The sequence below is a fragment of the Suricata suricatta genome, chromosome 10 (genome assembly GCF_006229205.1).
Source record: "Suricata suricatta isolate VVHF042 chromosome 10, meerkat_22Aug2017_6uvM2_HiC, whole genome shotgun sequence".
NCBI classification, from domain to species: Eukaryota; Metazoa; Chordata; class Mammalia; order Carnivora; family Herpestidae; genus Suricata; species Suricata suricatta.
Genome location: NC_043709.1, coordinates 32,935,762 through 32,960,005, shown reverse-complemented (window position 1 = coordinate 32,960,005; position 24,244 = coordinate 32,935,762). Strand labels below are relative to the sequence as shown.

The 24,244-nt window shown below is 34.6% G+C and overlaps 1 protein-coding gene across 6 annotated transcripts in view; it reads left to right on the top strand.

Moving 5' to 3' along the window:
- LRRIQ1 (leucine rich repeats and IQ motif containing 1) overlaps positions 1–24,244 on the top strand; it is a 201,001-nt gene that overhangs the window by 19,642 nt on the left and 157,115 nt on the right. For all 6 annotated transcript variants that reach the window (XM_029955741.1, XM_029955739.1, XM_029955738.1 and 3 more), the window contains exons 8-10: positions 2,625–4,241; positions 11,258–11,410; positions 13,633–13,783. In XM_029955741.1, coding sequence (XP_029811601.1) covers positions 2,625–4,241; positions 11,258–11,410; positions 13,633–13,783 — 1,921 coding nt within the window. The remainder of the gene's footprint in view (positions 1–2,624; positions 4,242–11,257; positions 11,411–13,632; positions 13,784–24,244) is intronic.

Here is a 24,244-nt window from a genome sequence, read left to right as displayed (position 1 = left end):
ATGCTTGTGAATTCAAGCTCATTCTAATGACCTTTAGTTTAAATTTACTTAACTCACAGTTTATGTAAAATTATTTTAATTATAAGCATGAAATAGATAAAATTTCTTATAATCCTGATATCCAGCTAAACAGTCTACCTTTCTTTGTCTTTCTGACAAGTCTTTTCCCTATATAAACGTACTCCTGAAAAAGTAGGTTTCTACTATCCATTTAAAAAATATATATATACATATTTGACGTTTAACATTGTGTAAGATTGAAGGGTACAGCATAGTGATTTGATAATGTTATATATCATAATATGATTTTCTCTATTGTGAATATTTAAATAAAAAAGTTGGTTAGGCATGTGAACAGACAGTACATATGAATGACAAGGGAGAATAAAGACAATAGTAGCTTACCTACAGGTAACCCAAATGTTGGAGTAGGAGAGGCATTAAAATATCTATAACTATCATGCCATAGCCACATGTTAAACAGATAGATGCTACGAAAAGAGAACTAGAGTCTATAATGAAGTGTCAAGCATAGATTATAGAGTTGAAAAGTTCAGTACATATACTTAAAAATTCAGGCCATAAGTTTGACAGTTTGACTCAGCAGATGAGAGCATTAGTGAAACTGAAACAAGTTCAGAAGAAATATCCAAATTAAAGCACAGAGGACAAAACATTGGAAAACAGAAGAAAGTTCAAGAAATATATGAAATGTAGTGAAAAGATAGAACATCTGTATAATGATATTTTTTGAAGGATAGGGGAAAGAAAATGGAGCAGAAACAGTGGATGAAGAGATAATAGTTGAAATAGTTAAAAGAAAATTGATCTGAACATTCAAAGTTGATTAATGACCTCCATACAGAATCAATACAGACAAAACCACACTTGGGAATTTGCTAGTGTAATGATTGAAAATCAAGACAAGGGGTGGAAAGTTGTAAAAGTTGCCAGAGAAAAAGGCACATTACCTAAAAAGGAGCAACAGTAAACTAACAGCTCACTTCTTGAGTGAAATGACAGAATGAAGAAAATAGTAGAAGAAAGTACAAGACAGTGCTAAATGGTTTCTTTGATCATTAGTGTTCTTTGAATCCCGAGTCTTCCCCTGATTTCTGGACTCAGTTTCCATTTCCTGGAATGTATGCCTAAATACCCATCAAAAATAATTTTGGATGGCAAATTTTATTTATTTTTGCACACTTGAAAATATTGTTTTGCTTTCACAATCGAATGATTTGTTTCATGGGATATAGAATCCAGACTTATTACCATTTGGTTTTAACAATTTAAAGATCTAACTCCATTTCATTTTTAGATATTTCTGCCTGTGTTATCATTGTAGATTTGATATTCCTTCCTTATAAGCTTTTTTGAAGCTTTAGGATTTTTCACTTTTTGCATTTATCCACACAAATTTACTGATTTCTTATCACATGCCCAGCACTTCTGAGTGTTCAGGTAAGCAGTGGATAAAACAGAAATAACTCCTGCCTTCATGGTGCTTACATTCCTTAGGATTCTGAAATATTACTGCATCTGTGTGAGGGTATCAGAGCATGTGTGTCTATGTGTATGTGTGAGAAGTTAACTCCACTCTTTATCTTACCTTATGGCCTTTTGGTTTAGAAAACAGTTTTCTATTACTTTCTTCTCTTTAATCCTTCTCAGGTCTTTAGCTGTAACTCCTCCTCGTCATGTTGGAGTTTCTGTATCGATCCTTCTGACACCTGAAAGCCTCTGTCGTATATTTGATGTCCTTGTGGTTTTGCAGATTGTTTTGGAAAAACACTTAACGGAGAAGTTTTTCTTTAGCCAACACCTATTTAAAGTCTTTCTATTTTGATTTTTTATTTGAATGAGTCATATTTTTTGAGTACTTGCATTTCAGTTTTATATAAAATTATTCTTATCAAAACATGTTTTTCCTAAAAAATATTTAAATTTTTATTTGGTTTAGTAGCTATTTTTGTCTCAGAGACTAGTTCTCCCTTCTGCTTGTTCAAGTATTTTGATTGCCTCACATCCTTTGTGTTAGCTTTTCTCAAATAGTTGCTGAATTGTGTCCATCTGTTTACTTTTGTGTTAGGACTCTAGTGACAATGACATTTTCTCACCTAACTCCACATTATCTCATTTAATGTAGTATGTGCTTATCAGCTCTCTTAGGAGCTGAGGAAGGATGAATGTGTGACTCTTATCACTTATGTGTATGTTCTACCTTGCCTTCCTGGTATTATCATCTCACCAAATAATTCTCTGCATCTGCAGCCTCTGTGCTTAAAGTCCTTTTCTTCTATGAAGGTTTTGGCATGTGGTTTTTATGCTGTATCCCTGTGTCATTCTAATTTCATATGCTTTCCATCTTTAAGAAATTCCCCAATTTATATCTGGGTGGGTTAGTATAGTCATAATATTAGAATGTCAACTTTCTAACATTATCAAATCTCCAAAATATCTTAAGATATTATATCCTTTAAAATAAATGGTTTTTGTTCCTCTAAGTGAATTTTATAGTAACATCAGCATGACTTCAATTTTATTATTTGTTTTCTGCCTATATTTTAGATGATATTTTAATAATATCATTAGTTTACACTACTAATTATCTCACTTTACTTTAGGAGTTTATTAAAAAGTTGCATCTACAAATGGAAGAAGAAAGAGCAAGATTTAAAGATCTACAAGAAAAAGAAAAAATGCGTTTGTTAGAAGTGCAGCATAATGCAGCTGTAAAAATTCAAGCTAAATATAAAGCATTTGTGGCCTACCAAAAATATGGCCCAATCATAAAAGAACAACTAGAAAGTAAGAAAAGGAAAGCACAGGAGTGGAAAGAAAAAGAAGCGAAAATACGACAGATGGAAGAAGAAAAGCAGAAAAGATTGGAGAAAGAACAAAAGATAGAAGAAGAGACAAAAAAGCAGAAGGAAGAGGAAAGGAAGAGGAGAGAAAAAGAATATGAAGAAAAAAAGAACATTGTGAGAAGAGAAAAAGAGCAACTATTAAACAAGGAAAAATTACGATTAAGAGAAGAGGCAAGCAAACAGCTAATAATGAGTAGAGTGATAAAGAAAGGTGAATATAATGCCAGACACTTAACTGTTGAAGATCCGTCAAAGAATAAGGATGATATAGCCAAAAAGGTAGGGGATGAAAAGTCAGAGGGATGGGAAGATGGTCCCCACTGGCTGGTTGAAATATCAAATAAGAGAGAAAATGTATTAAAAGAACCAATACAAGTGCAGCTGAAAGATTCCATATCAAATCAGGCAATTTTGGCAGAAATGGAAATGGAAGTAAAAAATGAAAACCTAGCAAAACAACAACATTCAAAAAAAATCATCAAGCAAGAAAGAAAATATGAAGATGTAGACAAAACAACTGACTTGGAATACCCAGATCTAAAAGAAAATGTGAAAGAACAGTTTCAGCTGCAAGAATTAAAGTCGCAAATACAAAAAGGGGAAAATGTGAAATCCGCCATGAATGAGAATGTGAGACAAGACACCCAAATAACAATATTAGGACATAATCCAGGAATTAACCAGGTAGAAAACAATGAAACACAGAAAATAATCAAAGATAATAAACAGAATACGGTACAAAAAGTAGAAAAAGAAGAGATATCAGAACAGAATGAACCACTATATGAAGAGAATAATATTTTAGTGATTTCAGTGAAGCAACAACCACTAAAATTAGAAAATCCTAAAGATAAAGGGGAAAAGGTAATGCTACAAGAACAAGAAATTGATTTAAAATCCAAAGAAACTGACGCTAACTCAAAAGGCAATACTCTGAATAGTGATGTGATTTTTAACAGCAGTGATTCTATGATAAATATAGAAAGCAAAATAAACGAGCAAGATTATACTTTAGGTAGAAATACTCTTTGTGAAGATTTGGGAGATTTTGATGCAAAAAATTCCTCAATTTTTAAAGAAGTAAACTCTCTTAAGTCTCAAATTAAAGAAACCGCAGAAGAATGCCATGATAATAGAGCTGAATGTGAAAATATTGTGATCTGTACTTTACCAAAACCAACACTTCTATCTTCTATTGAAGAAAAGAGGCTACGTTGGATAAAATCATTTAAACCCTGGTTTGAAATTTTCAAGCAAAATCAACAAAAGAAGATTGTTAGGACAAAGAGACCTGTAAAATGCCCAGCCGACACCATGCCTCCTTTGAATACACTAGAAATTCTTGAGCGTGGCCGTTGGAATACTTTACAGCAGGTATTTTATAACTTTATAATACTTTTTCATATTTAATTACAATTGGTTCTCTAAAATGTAACTTTAAAAATATCAGTAGAGGGGCGCCTGGGTGGCTCAGTCGGTTAAGCCTCTGACTTCAGCTCAGGTCAGATCTCACTTCATAGGTTCCAGCCCCGCGTCGGCTCTGTGCTGACAGCTAGCTCAGAGCCTGGAGCCTGCTTCCGGTTCTGTGTCTCCTTCTCTCTCTGCCCCTCCCCCTCTCATGCTCTGTCTCTCTCTGTGTCAAAAATAAATAAAACATTAAAAAATATCAGTAGAAGGCATTTTTGTATCCAAGAATTTTGTCTCTTTTAAAAAATATTTTTTAAATACTTATTTTTGAGAGAGAGAGAGTGAGAGCACAAGTCAGGAAGGGCAGAGAGAGAGAGAGAGAGAGAGAGAGAGAGGGAGACGCAGAGTCCAAAGCAGGCTCCAGGCTCTGAGCTGTCCACACAGAGCCCGATGTGGGGCTCTAAGTCAGGAGCTGAGACATCATGACCTGAGCTGATGTCAGACCCTCAACTGACTGAGACCCTCAGCTGACTGAGCCACCCAGGTGTCCTGAGAATTTTGTCTCTTAATCAGTAAAATTGGTATTGAAATATTGCCCCCATTTGAGAAGGGATGTTTTTAAAAGATTGCAACTAAAATTATTCAAGGCATCTTCTTCCTCAGTGAAGCACTATAAGAAGTTTTAGTTTGTATCTTGAAGTCATGTTCAGGGCTCCTGTAGTCGTTATTAAGCTTCTAAGAATGGAGCCAGCTGGGAATTTAGTGTTGAATTAGAGTAGTAAATTCCAAAATTGACGGTCAGTTACTCTGCTATAGTCTTGGGCACAGCATCACCTACTGGTTTGTTTTGGAATGAAGTGGATTTCTCTGTACTTGACAAGAGCTGTGAAAGAAAGGCTTACAATAGAAGACTCTAGAATTTAGTCATGTGTTATATTAACATGGTACATATATATTAAAATTTAAAATAGTTGTCATCAACTGCTACTAATTTTCTAGGTTTCTAAAGCCCATATTTTCAACCAAAATTAAGACAGAAACTAACAGATGTGTAGAAAAGCAGGAAAAAAATATTTCAAGTGTTATAATACTAGAAAGGACTTAAGGATTAAAATACATATATTTGGCTAGAGTTGGAAAGTGAAATGTATTTAATAAAATTTAGTTTTTTGATATAGACAAGATGCCTAGGAAAAGAAACATGTTAATATATATGAATTTTATAATTCATTCACCCAGCAAATATTTAACTATCCAATATGATTGATTAATATTTACTGTTGAAGGAACAGAAAGAAACCTGTCTTGACCTTATGGAGCTAACTATAGTACACAAAAAGACTTTAAACAAATAAATACACTGTTAAATACATTACTACAGATCTGGATAATTCTATAAATAAGATTTCAGGGAATTCTCTGATAGGGTAATGAGATAATTGGCTTTAAAGAGATCTCTGGGATGTGAAAAAGCAGTATAAAGGACAAGAATTACTTTAAAGTTCCTCTACTTCCTAGTCACTGTATTTTTTATTTCCATCAGAGCTATAGAGCTACATATAGAATCACTCATTAACTCTTCTATTAATTTTTTTCTTTGGCACTGTTATCTCTGGAATCCTTTTTCTACTTCCCCTAAGATGTTAGTGCATGCTTTCTTTTTCAAAACATTTTAATTTTTTTTTTTTAAGTTTTTGATAGAGACAGAGATAAAGGGAGACACAGAATCCAAAGCAGGCTCCAAGCTCTGACCTGTGAGCACAGAGCCAGATACAGGGCTTGAACTCAAGAACTCTGAGATCACAATCTCAGCCAAAGTCTGATGCTTGCAAACTGAGCCACCAAGGCACCCCTAGTGCAGGCTTTCTGAATTTATAACATTAGCTAATAATTTTTACTTTGGGTAATTTTCCTTATGAATATGTTTGAGCTAGGTCTGAATGACGGTTTCATGCACATTGGCTGCTTGTTTCTAACATAAACTGAAGTTAGAAAAACTGCTGCAGGGCGCCTGGGTGGCTCAGTTGGTTAAGCATCTGACTTCCCTACAGGTCATGATCTCAGGTTTATGAGTTTGAGCCCCACTTGGGGCTCTGTCTGTTCTGACAGCTCAGAGGCTGGAGCTTGCTTCAGATCTGTGCCCCCCCACCCCTCCCTTGCTCATGGTCTGTCTCTCTGTCTCCTAATAATAAAAAAACGTTAAAAAACGAAAACAGTGATTCTCTTCTCTTTGTGGGTCTCTCCTCTGTTCAGTAAGAAGAGTACTGAAGAAGTTAAAATGTGTGAACCTGTCTGATTGGTGTTTCTTCTATTCACTCTGTTCTTTCTTTGAAACTCTTGTCAATATACATACAGTATAGGATTAACCCTCTTATTTCTTAGAGCAAATCCTTGCAAACTATACCACGTATACAGATCACCTGGGAATTTTAAAGTGTCAGTTCTCATTCATGGGTCTAGTGGCTAGCCTCAATGCTCTGCATTTTTTTTCAGTGCCCCTGGATGACACTGTTGGTGTTAGTCCATGGATTAATCTGAGTAGAAATGTTGTAAAGGACACTGTAATCCTCTAATCATGGCCCACACACCTATTTCAAACATTTAATTTTTCTTTGAAGCATCCAGTATGCAGTATAAAGTTGAAAAATATTTATGAATGAGTCTACAAAGGCAGAAGTGTTATAAAGGATCGTCTTGTAATGATACTTTACAACCCTAGTAGATGGTTTGTCTTGATGTCTTCTTTATTCACTACTACATACCGACCCATGACTCTCTTACTTTGACTTTCTAATCTCTTAGCTCCACATCTTTGTCCTTATCTTGATCAGTCATTGCCATCTTTGGAAGGTCTTTCTGGAGAAGACCTTTAGAAGAGAAATGTTTACTCTTCTAGAATTTCTCCCAGTGATGAATTCATTTTGCTTCTTTTAATCTCTCACTTTCAGCCTTTAGCACATGAAATCGGGTCTGCATCTTGTCTATACTTCTTTACATATTGTCAGGCAAATAGCGGTTTTCATTACTTGACTGTGGGATGAAAGAGGAGGAGGATGGATAAGTGCATGAATAAAAATTCCAACTGAATGTTGATCTTATTCTCCGTATGACTACTAGCTTTGCATTTTATAGAATGTATTAATGAAAAAAATTAATATAAAAGTTATTTAAGTATAATTTAATGAAGTACTAAGAAGCCTTGTATCAAGATCAGTGTCCTAATTTTATATCTGCCATTTACTGGCTGTGTCACCTTGGGCAAAGTGCTTGATCTTTCTGAGTCTCAGTTTTATCCTCTATAAACTGGGAAGAGCAATATCTGTTGGATAGGATTGTTGAGTTTTAAAATAATATATAAGAAGATTATAGCCTAGGACTCCTATATATATATAAAATAGTCATTGTCAAACTTGGATCTCAAGCAATGATTATTGACAACTAATATATATATTTTTTCTATTTTTAGTGTTCTAATTAATTCAATTTTATTTTATTTTTGCTGTTTTGTTACTAATGATAATTTGCTTAAATAACCATAAAAGAGTGCTTTTTCTTATATGTCTTTGTAACATGACATGGAAGATAGCATCTCAGCTGTTGATTAACTTTCAGATCAGAATGTTTCACATCCTTATATAAGGCAAATTTTAATAAACTGGTGTTGTAATGGTATAGGAACTACTAGAAGTTAGATTCTGTTTCATTTAAACCCATAATTACTCAGATTCAGTCTCTTTGCAGCTGATTTTTAAATATTACTTAAAGAGATTTAAAATTGTGTCACAGAACAGATGTTCTGCCAAAAGCAAAACCAAGAGTCATGACTTTCATTATTTTGTAATTACAGTTTACATAGATGCCTGACACTTCTCATGTTGAACTCAAGAACAATTGAGAGTGAAATCTCTAAAATTATAGAGCTATTTTAGGTCATTTTATGTACTGTGATCTGTCAAGGATTTAGGGGCTTATAGATGATTGTTAAGTAGAAAACTGATTTGTTATCTTGTATTAAAATATAATGAATGAGCTATAGGTTCTATAGGAGAACAGTTTTTTCAAGTTATGAGAGCCTGAAAATAGTAGTATCAAAATATCTGCATATTACCCATTTTAAGGAAAAAACTGTGAATGCTATTAGCATATTTTAGTTTTGCCACAGGGCAGTTTATTCCTTCATTTAGTTCAGAAGCATTTAGTGACTATCCACTATGCCTCAGTTGCTCTTTTTCAGGCTGACTATGAAGTGGTGAATGCCTATGAGTATTAATTCTATATTGACCTTAATATTTGGGGCATGAAGCAGTTTTATTTATGTGATTATTATCATGCTGAGATCAAAACATGACTAACGTAAAAATTTATTTTGATCTCATGTTTGGCAAAACCTATGGTAGGATAGATAATAAATTGCTATATATATAAAGATATTTTAAAATCTTTCATAAAAAGGAGGAGGAAATATTATTGAAATGCCTCACATTCAAAAGTAGATACCATTAACAAGGACACTGGAGCAGTTGTCATTTCTTTACTGTAATTAAATTAAACTAGAGAAATGACCATATCATAAAAATTAGAACCTTATTGTTTATTATAGGTGATTATAAGTAGCATATTGTGAAGTCAGGCAGGATCATATACACTAGATGGTAGAGAAGCATTTGTTACTATAAGTCTGCAGTTCTGTAGTTTTTAGTTTTTGTGTTTTTTTTAATGTTTATTTGTTATTTAGAGAGACAGAGCAAGAGCAGGGGAGGGGCAGAGAGGAAAGAGACACGGAATTGGAGGCAGGCCTCAGGCTCTGAGCTGTAAGGTTTGAACCCACAAACTGCGAAATCATGATCTAAGCCAAAGTCAGACACTTAAACGACTGAGCCACCCAGGTATCTCTGGAGTTTTCAGTTTTTAAGTGTTTAGTTCTAAATAGTGTGTTCACTTTTTAGTAGAGAGCTAGCTTCCCAATTACAGAATTTATAGGTTCTCTGTGGACAAATTAAATGGGTAATATAATGTGGGTTTCTTGACACAAATGGAAATTTGTTTCAAAAGCTATTTTAGATTATAATAACTGAAAAATTCTTGAAATAATTATGATACTAGAAATGTATTCCCCTGAAGTTTTAAAAATATTATTAGTTTTGCTATTTAAGGAGTGGACCTAATTCCTTCTTTTTACCTCCATGACCATATGGTCTTCCTATTCACTTACATAAAATGTAAATTTAAAATTTTCAGTTTAATTTAATGCACAGTAAATGTTCCATATGAAGAAGAGTTACTGTACTTAAGAGTTTTGTACTTTTTCTAGATTTTTCTGAAGCAATTGTGCTTTCAATTTCAATAGCACATGTTTGAATCTCTGTTTTCAGTATAAGATATACTATACTCTTCTTATAAAGCTAATAATATTAAAATTGTTTTTTAGTACATGAGAAACCTAGCCTTAGGTAGGATTTTTGATATGAAATGTGTAAAAGTATTTTTACTATAATATTACTTAACATATATAGTTATTTCAGTAAATGGACTCAATTATAATGAAGAACCAACATATTTATTTTCTGACATTTTACTTATATGGGAGCTCTTAAATTTACTATGTAGAGTGCTTTTCAGCAATCCAAAAATATTCCTGTTATATGACATATTCTTGTGGAACTATAAGTGAAGACCTTAATACACATACCACAAAGTTGAGTACATTCTTTGATATTGAATTTTCTTCAGTTAAAAAGACTAAAACAGGATAGAGAAGTTCTTTAAGATACAAGCTTTGTGAAGTATTGAACCCACAGTAATATCTCAGTAATAAGAAATCTCATAAATGTATGGTCTTCAAAGTGTTTCGAAATACAGAATACATTCATGATTTTGCTGTATGACAGATTCTATATGCTTTGAGTATATTAGCTAGGAATGATTCATACCATTATAATCAGAGGACTTGTAAAATGAAATTATTTTTACTACAGAGTTTAATTATTATTGCATGGTTCTATTTATCACAGGTTCTATAATTTCTCAAATTTTCTTTATTTTTGGAAGATAATTGAGCTGTTCTAGTTGAAGCATAGAGAGCTGGATACAAAATCTATCCCCTGACATTTTGTGGCTCCTGTTACTATCCAGATATCTCTAGGATATTGTCAAACACAGATCTTAAACATTTATGTAGTACAGTGCTTAAAATAGTGCAAAAATAATTGTAACAGAAAGTGAATTTGGTGAAAAATTAGGGAGTGAGCTAATAAATGATTATATTATTGCTTCTATGCATATTGGTTTTGAATTTGAATTGGTCATGGATGATTGCATTATTTGGCCTTTCTGTGTGAGGAACAAAAGAGGTCAGAAAACTTAATTGAAATTGAGTTGTTAATAAGTCAATTTTCAATATATGTCTTTAGTTTTTTAGATGAATTATTTTTATTTTTATTAAAAACATTCTTTAATGTTTATTTATTATTGAGAGAGAAGGAGAGATTACAAATGGAAGAGGGGTAGAGAGAGGGACAGAGAATCCAATGCAGGATCCTGTCAATTCTGACCTGTCAGCACAGAGCTCCATGCGGGGCTTGAACCCACGAACCACGAGATCCTGACCTGAGCTGAAGTTGGATGCTTAACTGACTGAGCCACCCAGGTGCCCCTTATATGAACTTTTAGAAACAACTTTGTTAGGGAGCCTGGGTGGCTCAGTTGGTCAAGCAGCCAACTTTGGCTCAGGTCATGATCTCACAGTCCATGGGTTCGAGTTCTACATCAGGTTCTGTGCTGACAGCTCAGAGCCTGGAGCCTGTTTCAGATTCTGTGTCTCCCTCTCTCTCGGCCCTCCTCTACTCACACTCTGTCTCTCTATCTCTCAAAATAAAATAAAGACATAAGAAAAATTAAAAAAAAACAATTTTGCAAGGCTAATATAGTTTATATTCATTATTGTTATATAATATTATGCACTCCAATTTTCTTGAGTTCTCTAGGTTACCACAGTTACATTTCAAGATTTACCAGGTTGTAGTCTTTCCACACTGGCAGACTGTCCAAACCTTCAATTTCTGTCTCTCCGACGCTGTGGATTAACTTCTTTGCATGGCCTGAGTAACTGTAAAAAACTGAAGCACATTGATGCACAGGTATGTCCTCTGTTCCCCTCATTATTTATCCTATAATAAAATATAAGATGGACTTATGTTTACATTTTAGAAATGATAATTTTGAAGAAACATTTTCCATACTAACCTGTAACACAGGTTTAAAGAGATCAAGGACCAAAATTTGTGAGAACCATTGTGGACAGATGATTAGGAAGTATGACCTGGAAATCACTTGTCTCTATTTGCAGGTGTTGTAGTGATTGTTGTTGTTCCTTTTTGCTGCATAACAAATGACATTACTTAGTAAATTAAAACAACAACTATCTTAGTTGCTCATGGTTCTAGGGCTGTGATTTGAGGCCAGGGTTTTCTGGGCATTTCTTCTGCTTCATGTTTTGATGACTGAGTCTCTTAAATAATTTGAAACTGTGGCTGGAATGTCCAAAAGGCCTTTTCTTATATATCTGGTGCCTTGTGAGATTGGAATTTCAATCCTTCTTTCTCTCCATCTGTGTGTGTGTGTGTGTGTGTGTGTGTGTGTGTGCATGCGCGTGCCTCTGTCTCTTCCATTTTGAGCTTCTTTACAGAGTAGCCCTGTCCCAAGAGAAAGACAAATCTCCAATATGCAAATGTTTATCAAGATTCTGCTGGCATCCTGCTCACCACGTCTGAATTTGTGTGAGATGAAGCTGGGTGGATTTGTGAATACTGGGTTGTGAGGTGTATTGGGGCTTATCAAAGTTGCCCCTGGGCTCATAAGGAGTTACATTCTTCCACATGCAAAATACACTCATGTGCCAGAAACCCCTAAATCTCATCACTTTATGACAACAGACTTACACTTGAAGCACAGAATTTTCTCATCTAAATCAGATCCAAATGGAGATGACATGCTCCCGTAGCGTTCTTTCAAGTCAGAGATCTGTGAGGTAAAATGAGAAGTCATCTTCTCTCACTGTCCCCTCCCCCCAACACTCACAGGCAGTGGTGAGATAGGGCTTGATTAGTTACAATAGCCACTCCCATTTAAGATGAAAGAAAACAAGAAGCCCATCGCAGTCCTTGTTCTGTAGCTAAACATATATCATTTCCATAATAAAGGCTCCGTTCTGTCCCATGAAAATAGTTTTCTCTGACTCTGGGGTCTGCCCACTGGGGTTTTGACTCCATTCTCAAGGCATACTTCTTTTTCCATAAGAAGTGCTGTTTGCAGCTGAGAATTTTTCTCAGCCTGTTATTTCCCCATAGGAGATGGTGGGGGGTTGGGAGTTGTTGCTTGAGGCTCCTTTTCATTTGACTTCTATTCTTTTCAATTCACACAGGCAGTGTTTCCACCCATCTGATTTTCTTTTAAAGCTTTCTGGATTTCTTATGCTTCTTATTAAGTTCACTCCATTAGACAAAGGGTTTATGCTCATAAATATTTTTGAGAGGGATGCCGTGATACTACACCCTTATGATTCTTAAAAGCCCATTTATCTCTCTGTGGTCTTAAGAAATAGAATTGCTGGGGCACCTGGGCAGCTCAGTTGGTTAAGCGGCTGACATTGGCTTTTGTCAATTGTCATGACGTGATCTCAGGGTTTGTGAGTTTGAGGCCTGCATCGGGCTCACGGCTGTCAGCTCAGAGCCCTCTTCAGATCCTCTGTTCCCCGTTGTCACTCTGTCCCTCCTTGGCTCCTGCTTGTGCTCTCTCTAGCAAAAAAAAAAAAAAAAAAAAAAGAAAAAGAAAAAGAAAAAAGAGAAAAAGAACTGCTTTTACATCCTAGACACAGGATCTTGACACCGAAACCAGATTATGTATTGCAGAGATATGTATGCGTAGGACAAGTATAAACATACAAATGAGATGCGTACCTAATTCCCAATATTGGTGTTCTCTGGAGAGGAAGGGAGCAAAATGGACTGAGGAAGGGAAGGGGGGAGATTTCACCTTGTTTCAGTCTTTAAAATGACAGTTTTAATGGAACTGTGACCAAGTGTTCACTTTTGTTCACTTAGATTGCTTGACATATTTTGTTACATGATCCTGTGTTCTGTATTTTGAAAGATTATTAATAAATATAAAATAGTTAATTATTTATTAGATAAGTAAATATTTTCATCTAGGCACCATAACATTCTACACATTTCTCTTAAAAGTCAGGGATTTGGATATTTGCTTGGAGATCGTGTATCTCATCCTTCCTCTTTTTGTAAGCTTTAAATGTTTCAGTAATAACCATTGAAATGAAACTAATTACATTTGTTTTTTGTTTTAGGAAAACCATATTGAGACTATCAATTGTGAAAATTTAGAAGATCTCTGTGTTCTTCTTCTTAATAAAAATCAACTGACTTCTTTTCATGGTTTGGATGGCTGCACTAATATCCAAAATCTTGAACTTTCACACAATAAAATCACTCGAATTGGTAAGAACATGGGAGTTTGAATGTATTGACATTGTTTACTCATTATTACATTTTGTTTCATTTATTCCTTTCTGAGAATAGGCTACCATTCCATGTTTTGGCTATTGTTGACAGTGCTGCTATGAACATTGGGGTACATGTGCCCCTATGCATCTGCACTTCTGTATCCCTTGGGTAACTCCCCAGCAGGGCTATTGCTGGGCCATAGGGGAGTTCTATGGATAGTTTTTTGAGGAACCTCCACACTGTTTTCCAGAGCGGCTGCACCAGTTTACATTCCCACCAAAACCAACTTGGTAATAAATTATTGAATTAAAAAAATCAAATCAAATCAAATCTGGATAAGGCAGAGTGGAGATTGAAAGAAAAAAAAGAATAGACCACCATTACTAATTTGCTTATTTTATCTGTGCCATCTAATCTTTCATTAGCTGAAGGAAGTAAAATTATTTTTAATATATATAAAGGGAATATGCTCCCACCCCTGGCAAATGGCTACTTAGTAGTAGTTCCTTAAATTACTGTATTCACTGACCCATTCCTTTTTATATAACCAGTAGTGATCTGAGCCACACTAGAGAACATAACACTCAGGCGTGGTTCCATCATACTTTTATGGATCCTATGCTTTCTGCACTTCGAACTGTCATAACCGTTCCCTAAAAATCCCTGTCATCACGCCTTTTATTGCCTACGTACACCACTTGTACTAACCTTTCCTTTTTGAGATAAGGCTTCCACCACATGAAAGAAAGAATTCATCAGTTTGAATCTCCCTAATCTTTTCCATCCCTCCATCTGTGTATCTGTATCCCCTTTTTATCTGTGTCTGTGTCCAACCTCATACTTTATAATCCATATAACTCAGCAATGAAAATGTCTTTCTTATTTAAGGCCAGTCCTACTGCTTTCTATAACTGTAGTTTCCTCCGGTACTTTATTCTATGATTTATCACCTGTCTTATGTCAAACACTTCCTTTTGCCTTTCACTTCGACCATTGCCTCATCCCGCTTCCCCTGGGCTGTCAAGTTTTGAGAAAGTGTTCTGTTTGTGTTTTCACTTTTTACTATCCAACTTCCCTCCTCTTCTTACTGAAATTCAACTTCAACTTACTTCTAGACTGTTAACAGTGTGATCGCTCTAAAATAAAAATCTCATTATATATTTTTTCATGCCTGGCTTAAAATTCTGTTTGTTGTTAATTTAACTTGTGATATTCTCAAGGTATTTGACAGGGGGCTTAAGTAATAATGGTTAATGTATAATCAAGGATTGCCAGAAAGTCAGGAACCAAATAAAAATTTTATTCTGGGGGCACCTGGGGGGCTCAGTTGGTTAAGCGTCCCACTCTTGGTTTCAGCTCAGGTCATGATCTCATGGTTCGTGAGTTCAAGCCCTACATCAGGCTCTGCACTGTCGGTGTAGAGCTGCTTGGGATTCTTTCTCTCCCTTTTTCTCTGTCTCACCTGCTCACTCTTTCTTTCAAAATAAATAAATAAATTTTAAGAATTTCTGTTTTACACTGGAATAATACTAATAACTTAAATGTGTGGACCCCCAAAAGGTAATCCTTTCCACCTTCTCCATAGTATAATCATTAGGAAATTTGGTCTGGACTGAAATTCCAGCGCGTGGGGTGTGAGTGGATGGGGTAGTAGAAATAAGCTTACTTTTCCCATTTGATTCTATTTTATTTTTGATGTGTGAAACAAACTACATTAGTCAAATTACATTAAAAAAATGCATCTCAAAGAGATTATTCTTTTTTCCCCTGTTTACTCTGTTCTCACATCTACTTTTATATATAGATATTTTTGTACATATGCACATAAAACCTGTATATATGACGAGATCGGGCGCATTCAGGGTGGTGTGGCCTTGGACTAACATGTACATATGTATACAGTGTATGCATATCACCCATATGTACGCATGTATACACATATGTGTGTGTGTGCCTGACACATTCTATGGGTTTAATTCAATTATTTTTATTCTTTTCCATTCTTGTTAACATAAATACTTTTTTAAAAAAGTTTATTTGAGAGAGACAGAAACAGTGCAAATGGGAAAGGATGAGAGAGAGAGAGAGAGAGAAAAGGAATCCCAAACAAGCTCCACACTGCCAGCGCAAAGCCCAAAACAGGGCTCCAACTCACAAAATTGTGAGATTATAACCTGAGTCAAAACCAAAAGTTGGACGCTAAACTGACCCAGCCATTCAGGCAGTCCAACATAAATACTGAAGTCTATAGATTTTCCCGTGAGCATTATTTAGTCCAGAACCTCTGTGTTTTCATCAGTTCTACAATTTTGACATATTTTGCCTTTTACCTAAGATTTAATATTTCTACATGGTAAAATAAAACATATATATAATATATTCAAAAATAAACTCTTTTTGTATTTTTTATATTTTTATCTTTATGATCTACCTTCGTGATCATTTGTTGGAGATCTTCTATGTCCACCTGGCCCATCATAGACTGAAGGAGTTGAGCTGGTATAAATACATTTGTTATTAATTGCCTATTTCCTTTTGTACATCCTTTGGTTTCAGTTTTCTGAGTGTTGCTCCATGCTGTTTCATAGATGTTCTTAACTGTGTTATCTTTATTGTGAATTTTAACCTTGAAATTTATAAGTTCCCTTCTTTGTCTCTTTAATGCTTTGAGACTAAATTTTACTTTGTCTAACAAGATTTTATTTTTGTTTATATTTGCCTACCTGGCCATTTAAAAAAATAAGAACCCTAAGCACCTTGTTTTAGGTGTGCCCTTATATACAACAAATATTTGGTTTCTGTGTTTTGATCTGATTTTAAATGTTTTTGTTTCGTATAGAACATGGTCATTTGCATGAGTAATTCAGCTCTTATACTTGGTGTTAACACTGTCTTTTTTTAATTTTTAAATCTTAATTTATTATTGAGAGACAGAGAGACAGAGCATGGGCATGGAAGGGGCAGAGAAAGGACACACAGAATCCAAAGCAGGCTCCAGGCTCTGGAGCCTGGGGTTTGACATGGGGTTTGAACCCATGAACCGTGAGATCATGACATGGGGTTTGAACCCATGAACCGTGAGATCATGACCTGAGCTGAAGTCAGATGCTTAGCTTAACTGACTGAGCACCCAGGTGCCCCAGCGCTGTCTTCACAATCAGGATGATGCTTCACACTCTTTCTGGCAGGAGGCCTTGTTGATAACACATGGATTTTCCCACCACTGGAGCTTCTTTGTTTCTTACCTATTCTCTTTCTGTAGGATTCCCTCTATACAAGTGTGGATTAGGGTGGATTCGATTGGTTGTGGATATTTACTACCCCACTTAGAAAAAAATTCAGCTTGTAATTTCTTCATCTCCCATTTACACTGGAAAGATAAGTTGGGGTATGTTTGTTTAATTGTTGCTCATTATCGATTTCTGGAGGAGATACAGGGAGCGTTGGATCTAGGTAGTCACCATCATCTTCCAATTTTTTTTTAATATGGGAAAAATATAGTTGTTTTCACAAAGCAAGCTTTTGCAGACATGTCAAGGCATACTTTTGAAAAATAATGTGTAATTTTTTTAATGTGTTTATTTCCCTATGTGTCTGTGCTGCCAGCTTTGGGACTACCCATATTTTCTCCCCTAAGGAAATAGCGATACTTTTGATACAATTTTTATTTTAAAATTTTAGTTTAAAAGAAATAATTGTGTTGTTGTTGGAATGAAGGCAAGTGCATTGATAATGCATGTTCCTATATTGGCACACACTGAAGGAAGCTTAAAAAAAAGGCTGTTTGTGGGAAGGGATGCTTTAACTCCCATTCACTTCATTTTCATTGCCAACAGGGCTGTATGGGATTTCTTGTAACCAGTGGATTTCCTGGGATAGGATATCTGCATGATTTATGTGGAAACTGCCATGGTATTAATTGATGTACTTGAGGTATCTGTATGTAGTACAGAGCAAACAAGGTAAAAGACATCTTTGCTGTCTGTTGGGCACAATGAAAACACTGTATTTATTGAGTGTGAGGAGAGTATAAATGAAAAAGTAGATTTTTCTGAAGACCGGTTGGAGTCTGTTTTTCATCTTCAGGAACTGCTTGTAGAGATTCTGGTTGAGCTAAAGGAAAAGCATAGATTTTGTCTTTCAATGATGTATTGATGCTAAGAACTCTTATGAACGGGCACAAAGATAGATTTGTGTTTATAAGTTAATAGGTTACTATTTCATGCTATAATATTTCTTAAGGAGGTGAAATAAAATTGGAAGACATACCATGTATTCTACATCTGTAGTTTCAAGTTTAATTTGTTCCTAATTCTTCCTAAGCGGTAGTTAATATGTAAGGTTAGCTTTAATTACTCCTTTTATTAGAAAACTGTAATGCACATTTTTATTTGACTTTCATTGCATTTGAGTGAAGGAGATGGAAATTGTGTCAATTTGTTTAAGGCAATTTATTTGAAATTATTTATGCTATATGCTTTCCATTCTAATTAAACTGTTTAATTACAGAAATAGAAACGCAATGTAAAATACACTTTTTAAAAGTAACAACTTAAAATGTAATTCTATAAATTGAAAGTTACAAAGTTAATAATGTATTTTTGTTATTGCCATTAATGCTTAAACATATTGTATGTCATGAGTAATTTAAAGACGACCGTATAATATTTTTAGGTTATTTTCTATAATTGGTTCTAGTTTGGTAGCAAGTTTTTTAAAATATATTTATTTATTTTTGAGAGAAAGAGAGAGAGAGCAATGGGGGAGGGGCACAGGGAGAGGGAGACAGAATCAAAGTAGGCTGGAAGCTCTGAGCTGTCAGCATAGAGTCCTGTGTGGGGCTTGAACTCAGGAACTGTGAGATCATGACCTGAGCCGAAGCTGGAGAGTTAACCTACTGAGCCACTTGGAGCCCCAGCCAGTTTTGATTATAGAATATTTTACCTTGACCTGGAATTATTTTTGCATATTTTGAATGTGCATAATAATTGATTAAATTTATTAAGCTCACTTTCATTGGTGATTATAATATGGATTGATTTTAATCAGACAGGAGCTTTTATTATACTTTTTATTAATCTAAAATATTTTATGTTTCGGGCACCTGGGTGGCTCAGTCGATTAAGCATTCAACTTCAGCTCTGATCACGATCTCATGGTTTATGGGTTTGAGCCCGGCATTGGGCTCTGTGCTGACAGCTCAGAGCCTGGAACCTGCTTCTGATTCTGTGCCTCCCTCTCTCTGCCCCTCCCCTGCTTGTGCACACTCTCTCTCAAAAAAAGGAATAAATAAACTTTAAAAAAATAAATAAAATATGTTATGTTTTTTTCTGGAAGTTTTTTATTTTCCTTTACTATTCTTTATGACTGAATTTAAGTTGGGTAGTTGCAGTTTAAATTTTAACTTATTATTATATCATTTTTATATTTCATGCTTTCATTTGTGTGAAATTGCCCATAAGTAAATATCAGGTTAAATTGATAACAGCATTTTGTTTTCCATAAGTAATGTGGAAAAACATCCCTTGAAAGGATGTTGAATATCTGTGGGACATTTTTCATATTTTGAGTTAGTATTTTTGACTTAGTTTTTAAATGAGTAGCCAAAGCAAATAAAAAAATAGATGATTTGTAATTTATAATCTAGTTTTCCTTGTTTCTTCCATTTTTATGTTGAATTTTATTGACTTTCTAAGGAAAACATTCTGAAATTAATTTAATTTGAGAATAATTTATGGTGTATGACAAAATTGTTTTACAAATTTTATTTATAGAAAAAATATACTTTCATATGATAAATGTAGTAATAGATAACTTTTTTAACCACCATAATTTATATGCTTTATACATTTAACTCATTTGCTTTTCACATAAGTGCTATGAGTTAGTTACTAGTAAATGTTCCTCTCTGCCCACCCCAGGTAATAATTGAGGCACAGAGAGGTTAACTAAAATTATTTAAGATCACATAGTTAGTAAATGATAAATCTAGGATTTTAAACTCAGCAATCTATTCTAGTTTCCAATTTTAAATTGCTTCATCTACTTCCTGTCTAATAAATATGCATTTACCATTTAAGATTATTACTGTTTTTTGGACTATAAAAAAACTGTGCTGAAAAAATAATGACATTAAAATTTATTGATTAATTTATTAATGAGTGAATTTACTGAGTCCCTACTATGTGTGAGCACTTTTCCAGGCACTGAAATATTGAGAGGAGGCAGCAATAAGCAAAACAAATAAGTATCCTGACTTTCACCAAGATTATCTACTGATATTAACATAGAGAGAAAGACAAATGGGAATAAATTGCTATCTTTCATTTATTGAGTATTAATTAAAAATGAAAATAAGTATAATGTTAATGTATAAGAGCAAATAATAATTTTTGGTTTCTCATTCATGAAGTTTCTATCTCTGTTATTTGAAGAAAACTTTAATCTGGATAAAATGTTTCTTTAATGCTAGCAATTAATTTGTTAGCTTATATATTTCAGGTAATACATTCCTAGAAAATATCATTGTAAGTAGGTAGAGGTACTAGGAGAGTTTCTTCACCCTGATGCTTTATTTTCAGATAATACTGCTTTCTGGAAAAATGACACTAGTGTTAAAAGTATGAAAGATATTAAAATAATGCAACATTTGTACATAAGCTTCATTACTGTCTTGGCTCCTGGAGGAAATGTACCTAGTTTAGCTCTTGCTACCAAATGTTGCCTTCAGAACTTTTGGAAAAAAAAAAAAATGACGTAAAGTAAAATAAACCTTTGACATTTTGCTTGTAGAAATGCTTTCCACTATTACATACTTAGTGATTTTTTTTAATATTCCACTAGATGGTGCTAGCTTACCCTTTAGTTTTGAAATGCAACAATAGCTGGTACAAAGCTGAAAGGGGTTTTACGGATCTGCCAGTTTCGGCTTCCTAAGTTTATAGATGAAAAAACAGGCCCACATAATTTTCATCTAACTCCTAGCAGAGGTGGGGCTAGAATCCAAGTTCTCTGATCCCTGTTTTAGTGTTCCCATTTCCACACAACGTGTATGATCCTGAAGGAGTTCTGCATTGAAATAAAAAATCTTAAGTTCGACCAGCGTATTTGTATGTAACTGTCAAACATAGCAATCATCTAGCAGCTAAAGAAGGTAGCCTTTTACCAAACACGTATTTGGTGAAAACCTCCAGCCTAATTTAACATCTTTTGCTTGCTGTTCCTTACAGGAGAGGTTTATTCCCCTCAAGTGGCAGGAAGGTTTTATTAGACCGTTGGCTTATTTCTGTGGCAGGAATTCTTTAAAACAGATATTTGTAGCAAGTGTGGCCAAATGCTAATTTTGCCCTGGGCAAAGGACTCTTTGGGGGGTAAACACACTTGGCTTCAGTTCTATTTTGTGGAACCTAGGAAACTTTAAAAGAGTTAATAAAGAATATTATTGAAGCAGTGGACACACGAATATTTAAGTGAATACTTTATATTTATACTTGTTATATTTACATCATTTGCAAGAAGCTCTTGAATATTTTTGTGGCTACTGTTTTGTGTTGTTTGGGATGGAGAGTGAAATAGAAATGTTGACTGCAAGATCATCATTTTCTTTGGGATGTTGAGGAAGTAATGGTATCCTAAGGTAAGGCTTGCTGTAAGTGTCTTTTGTTCAGTTGATATCCTTCACTTTCTAGCAACGAATTTGTAAGGATAAAAGAGGAAGGATGGCAAGTTATTGTATCTTCCTTCTCATCTAGATTCCCTGTTTTGAGCCAAATGCATTGACTGGATCAGATTACTGATCGTTCAAGTGTATACAGACTTTAAAAAGTGTGTGTTAATATCCGATTTCTTCTTCATGGTTTAGCTTGAACGTTTCTTTTTGAAGTCTTATTGGTCACCATAGTTACAGTTTTTTAAACTCCTTTTTATTGACGGTAATTGGTAGGAAGCCATAACTGTTATCATTTTAGTACTTCATACGTGAAAACGTTGTACAAGGTACTTTAAGATATTTTTAATCTTCCCCAAACATGAAATCACCCTCACTCCACAAATAACGGAAGAAAAGCTCAGAGAAGTAACTTGCTTCTATGCACACAGCTAGTTTGGGAATAGGCCTGCAATTCACAGAGCGCCTGCCTCAGAGCCTATTTTTTCACGATGCCGCACTGCCTATAATCCTCATGCGTTGATCATGCCGGCGTCGCCATAAAGTTGTATATGTGACTCCCATGATGGTTGTGCATTGTCGATCTTTATTCTTAGAGCCTATTTTTGTTTGCTCTAAATATTTTTGAGGCCACGCTATTTGTTATATATAAATTTGTAGCTGTTATATATGTATTTTTTGACCAAACATCACTTTTAAGTGTCCCTTAAGCTTTCTGCCTTAGTCTTCTGTGTCTGATATACCCAAACCAGCTTTCTTTTGGACTCTGGAATCTTTTATGCTTGTAAAAATTATTGAGTACCCACCTCAAACTGGGTATATCAGTATTTACTATATGGGAAAAAATGAGGAAAATTTTTGTTTTTACTTATTAATTCATGCAGAGCTTAAGATAATAAAGCTGTTCCATTAATAAGTTTTATAAATAATAAACATTTTTTAACAAAAAGATATGGTGAGAAGAGGGTTATTGTTACACATATTTGCAAATCTCTTGAATGTCTAGCTTAACACAAGACAGCTGGATTTCCGTATTTCCTTCTGCATTCAATTTGCTACAATATCACACCTCGTGTAGCCTCTGGAAAACTGCACTGTAAGCTTTTGAGCAAATGAGAGTGAAAAAGGCAAATAACATCTTAGAATTATTATGAGATAGTTTTGACTCCACGGAACCTTTAAAAGCGTCTGTGCGAGTGAGGTCTGTGGACCACACTTTGAGAATCACTGGGCTAGTGTGTATATAATGTAACTTTTTCTATCCTTTTACTTCCAATATTTCTGCAAGCTCTATTTTTGGGATGTCTCTTTATGTAATGTGAAAATGTGTTGCTTTTGCTGTTGTTTTCCATAGGCTGCCTGACAAATTCTAGCTTTGTTTCCAGACTTAGTTTCCAGCTTAGTTAGCTTCTAACTAATTACATTTAATTAATAATTAAGTGCAATTATTGACATATTTGAGTTTAAATCCCCTATCATACTATTTGATTCTATTTGTTACTCCTGTTTTTCCTCTTGTCTCTTTTTGTTTTAGTTGAGGTTTTAAATTATTTCACTTTCCATTCCTATTACCAGTTACATATTATTTTACTATTCTTTTGGCTTATTGTAGATAAAGCATGCCTTCTTGATTTGCCAAATCTAAATTTGTGTGGTATTTTTTCCAGGAAGTACTAGGGTCTAAGAAAATTGAAACTTTATTTACTTGCTCCCAAATTAATATAATATTGTTGTCCTGCATTTTAATTGTATGTGTATATTTAGAATGATTTACGACAGTATAGTTTTATAATATCAATACCATTTGGATTCACTCACTTTTTAAAAACTTTCCCTTTGTGTGTGTGTGGGGGGGGGTGTGTATGTGTGTGTTTAAAAGTATTTCTTTTTTAAAAAAATGAGATTAAATTGATATATAACTTTAGGGTGCCTTGGTGGCTCAGTTGGTTCAGTGTCTGACTGTTAATTTCAGCTGAGGTCAGGTCATAACCCCACGGTTCTGGGATGGAGCCCTAAATCAGGGTCTGCACTGAGCATGGAGCCTACCTGAGATTCTCTCTCTCTTTTCTTCTGCCCCCTCCCCCACTTACACACTCTCTCTCTCTCTCTCTCTCTCTCTCTCTCTCTCTCTCTCTCACAAACTAAAATGGTATATAACATTATATTTGTTTCAGATGCACAATATAATTTGATTTTTGTATACACTACAAGTTTTTACTACAGCACGTCTAGTTACCTTACGTCGTTATACAGCTGACTCCCGTTACTCAATTTGCACCCCCCCTTCTCTCTGATAGCCATTCATCTGTTCCCTCTATATATGAGTTTTGTTTTGGTTTGTCCAGTTTTTTTTATATTCCACATACAAGAGAGATAATATGGCATTGGTCTTTTTCTGACTTACTCCACTTAGCATAATGCTCTTGAGATCCGTCCAAGTTGTCACAAATGACAAGATTTCATTCTTTTTAAATTTATTTTATTTTAGTTAGTTATTTACTTATTTATTTGTTTTATTGTGTATCTATATATCACAATTATTTTCTCTGTTCACCCATCGGTGGGCACTTAGATTGTGTCATATCTTTGCTATTGTCATGATACTGTAATGAACATGAAGGTGCATATATCTTTTCAACTTAGTGGGGTTTCTTTCTTTAAATAAATACCTGAAGTAGAATGCTAGGTTATAAGGTAGTTCTATTTTTAATATTTTGAGGAACCTCCATAATTTTTCCATAGCAGGTACACCAATTTACATTCACACATTTACAGTGTGAGAGGGTCCC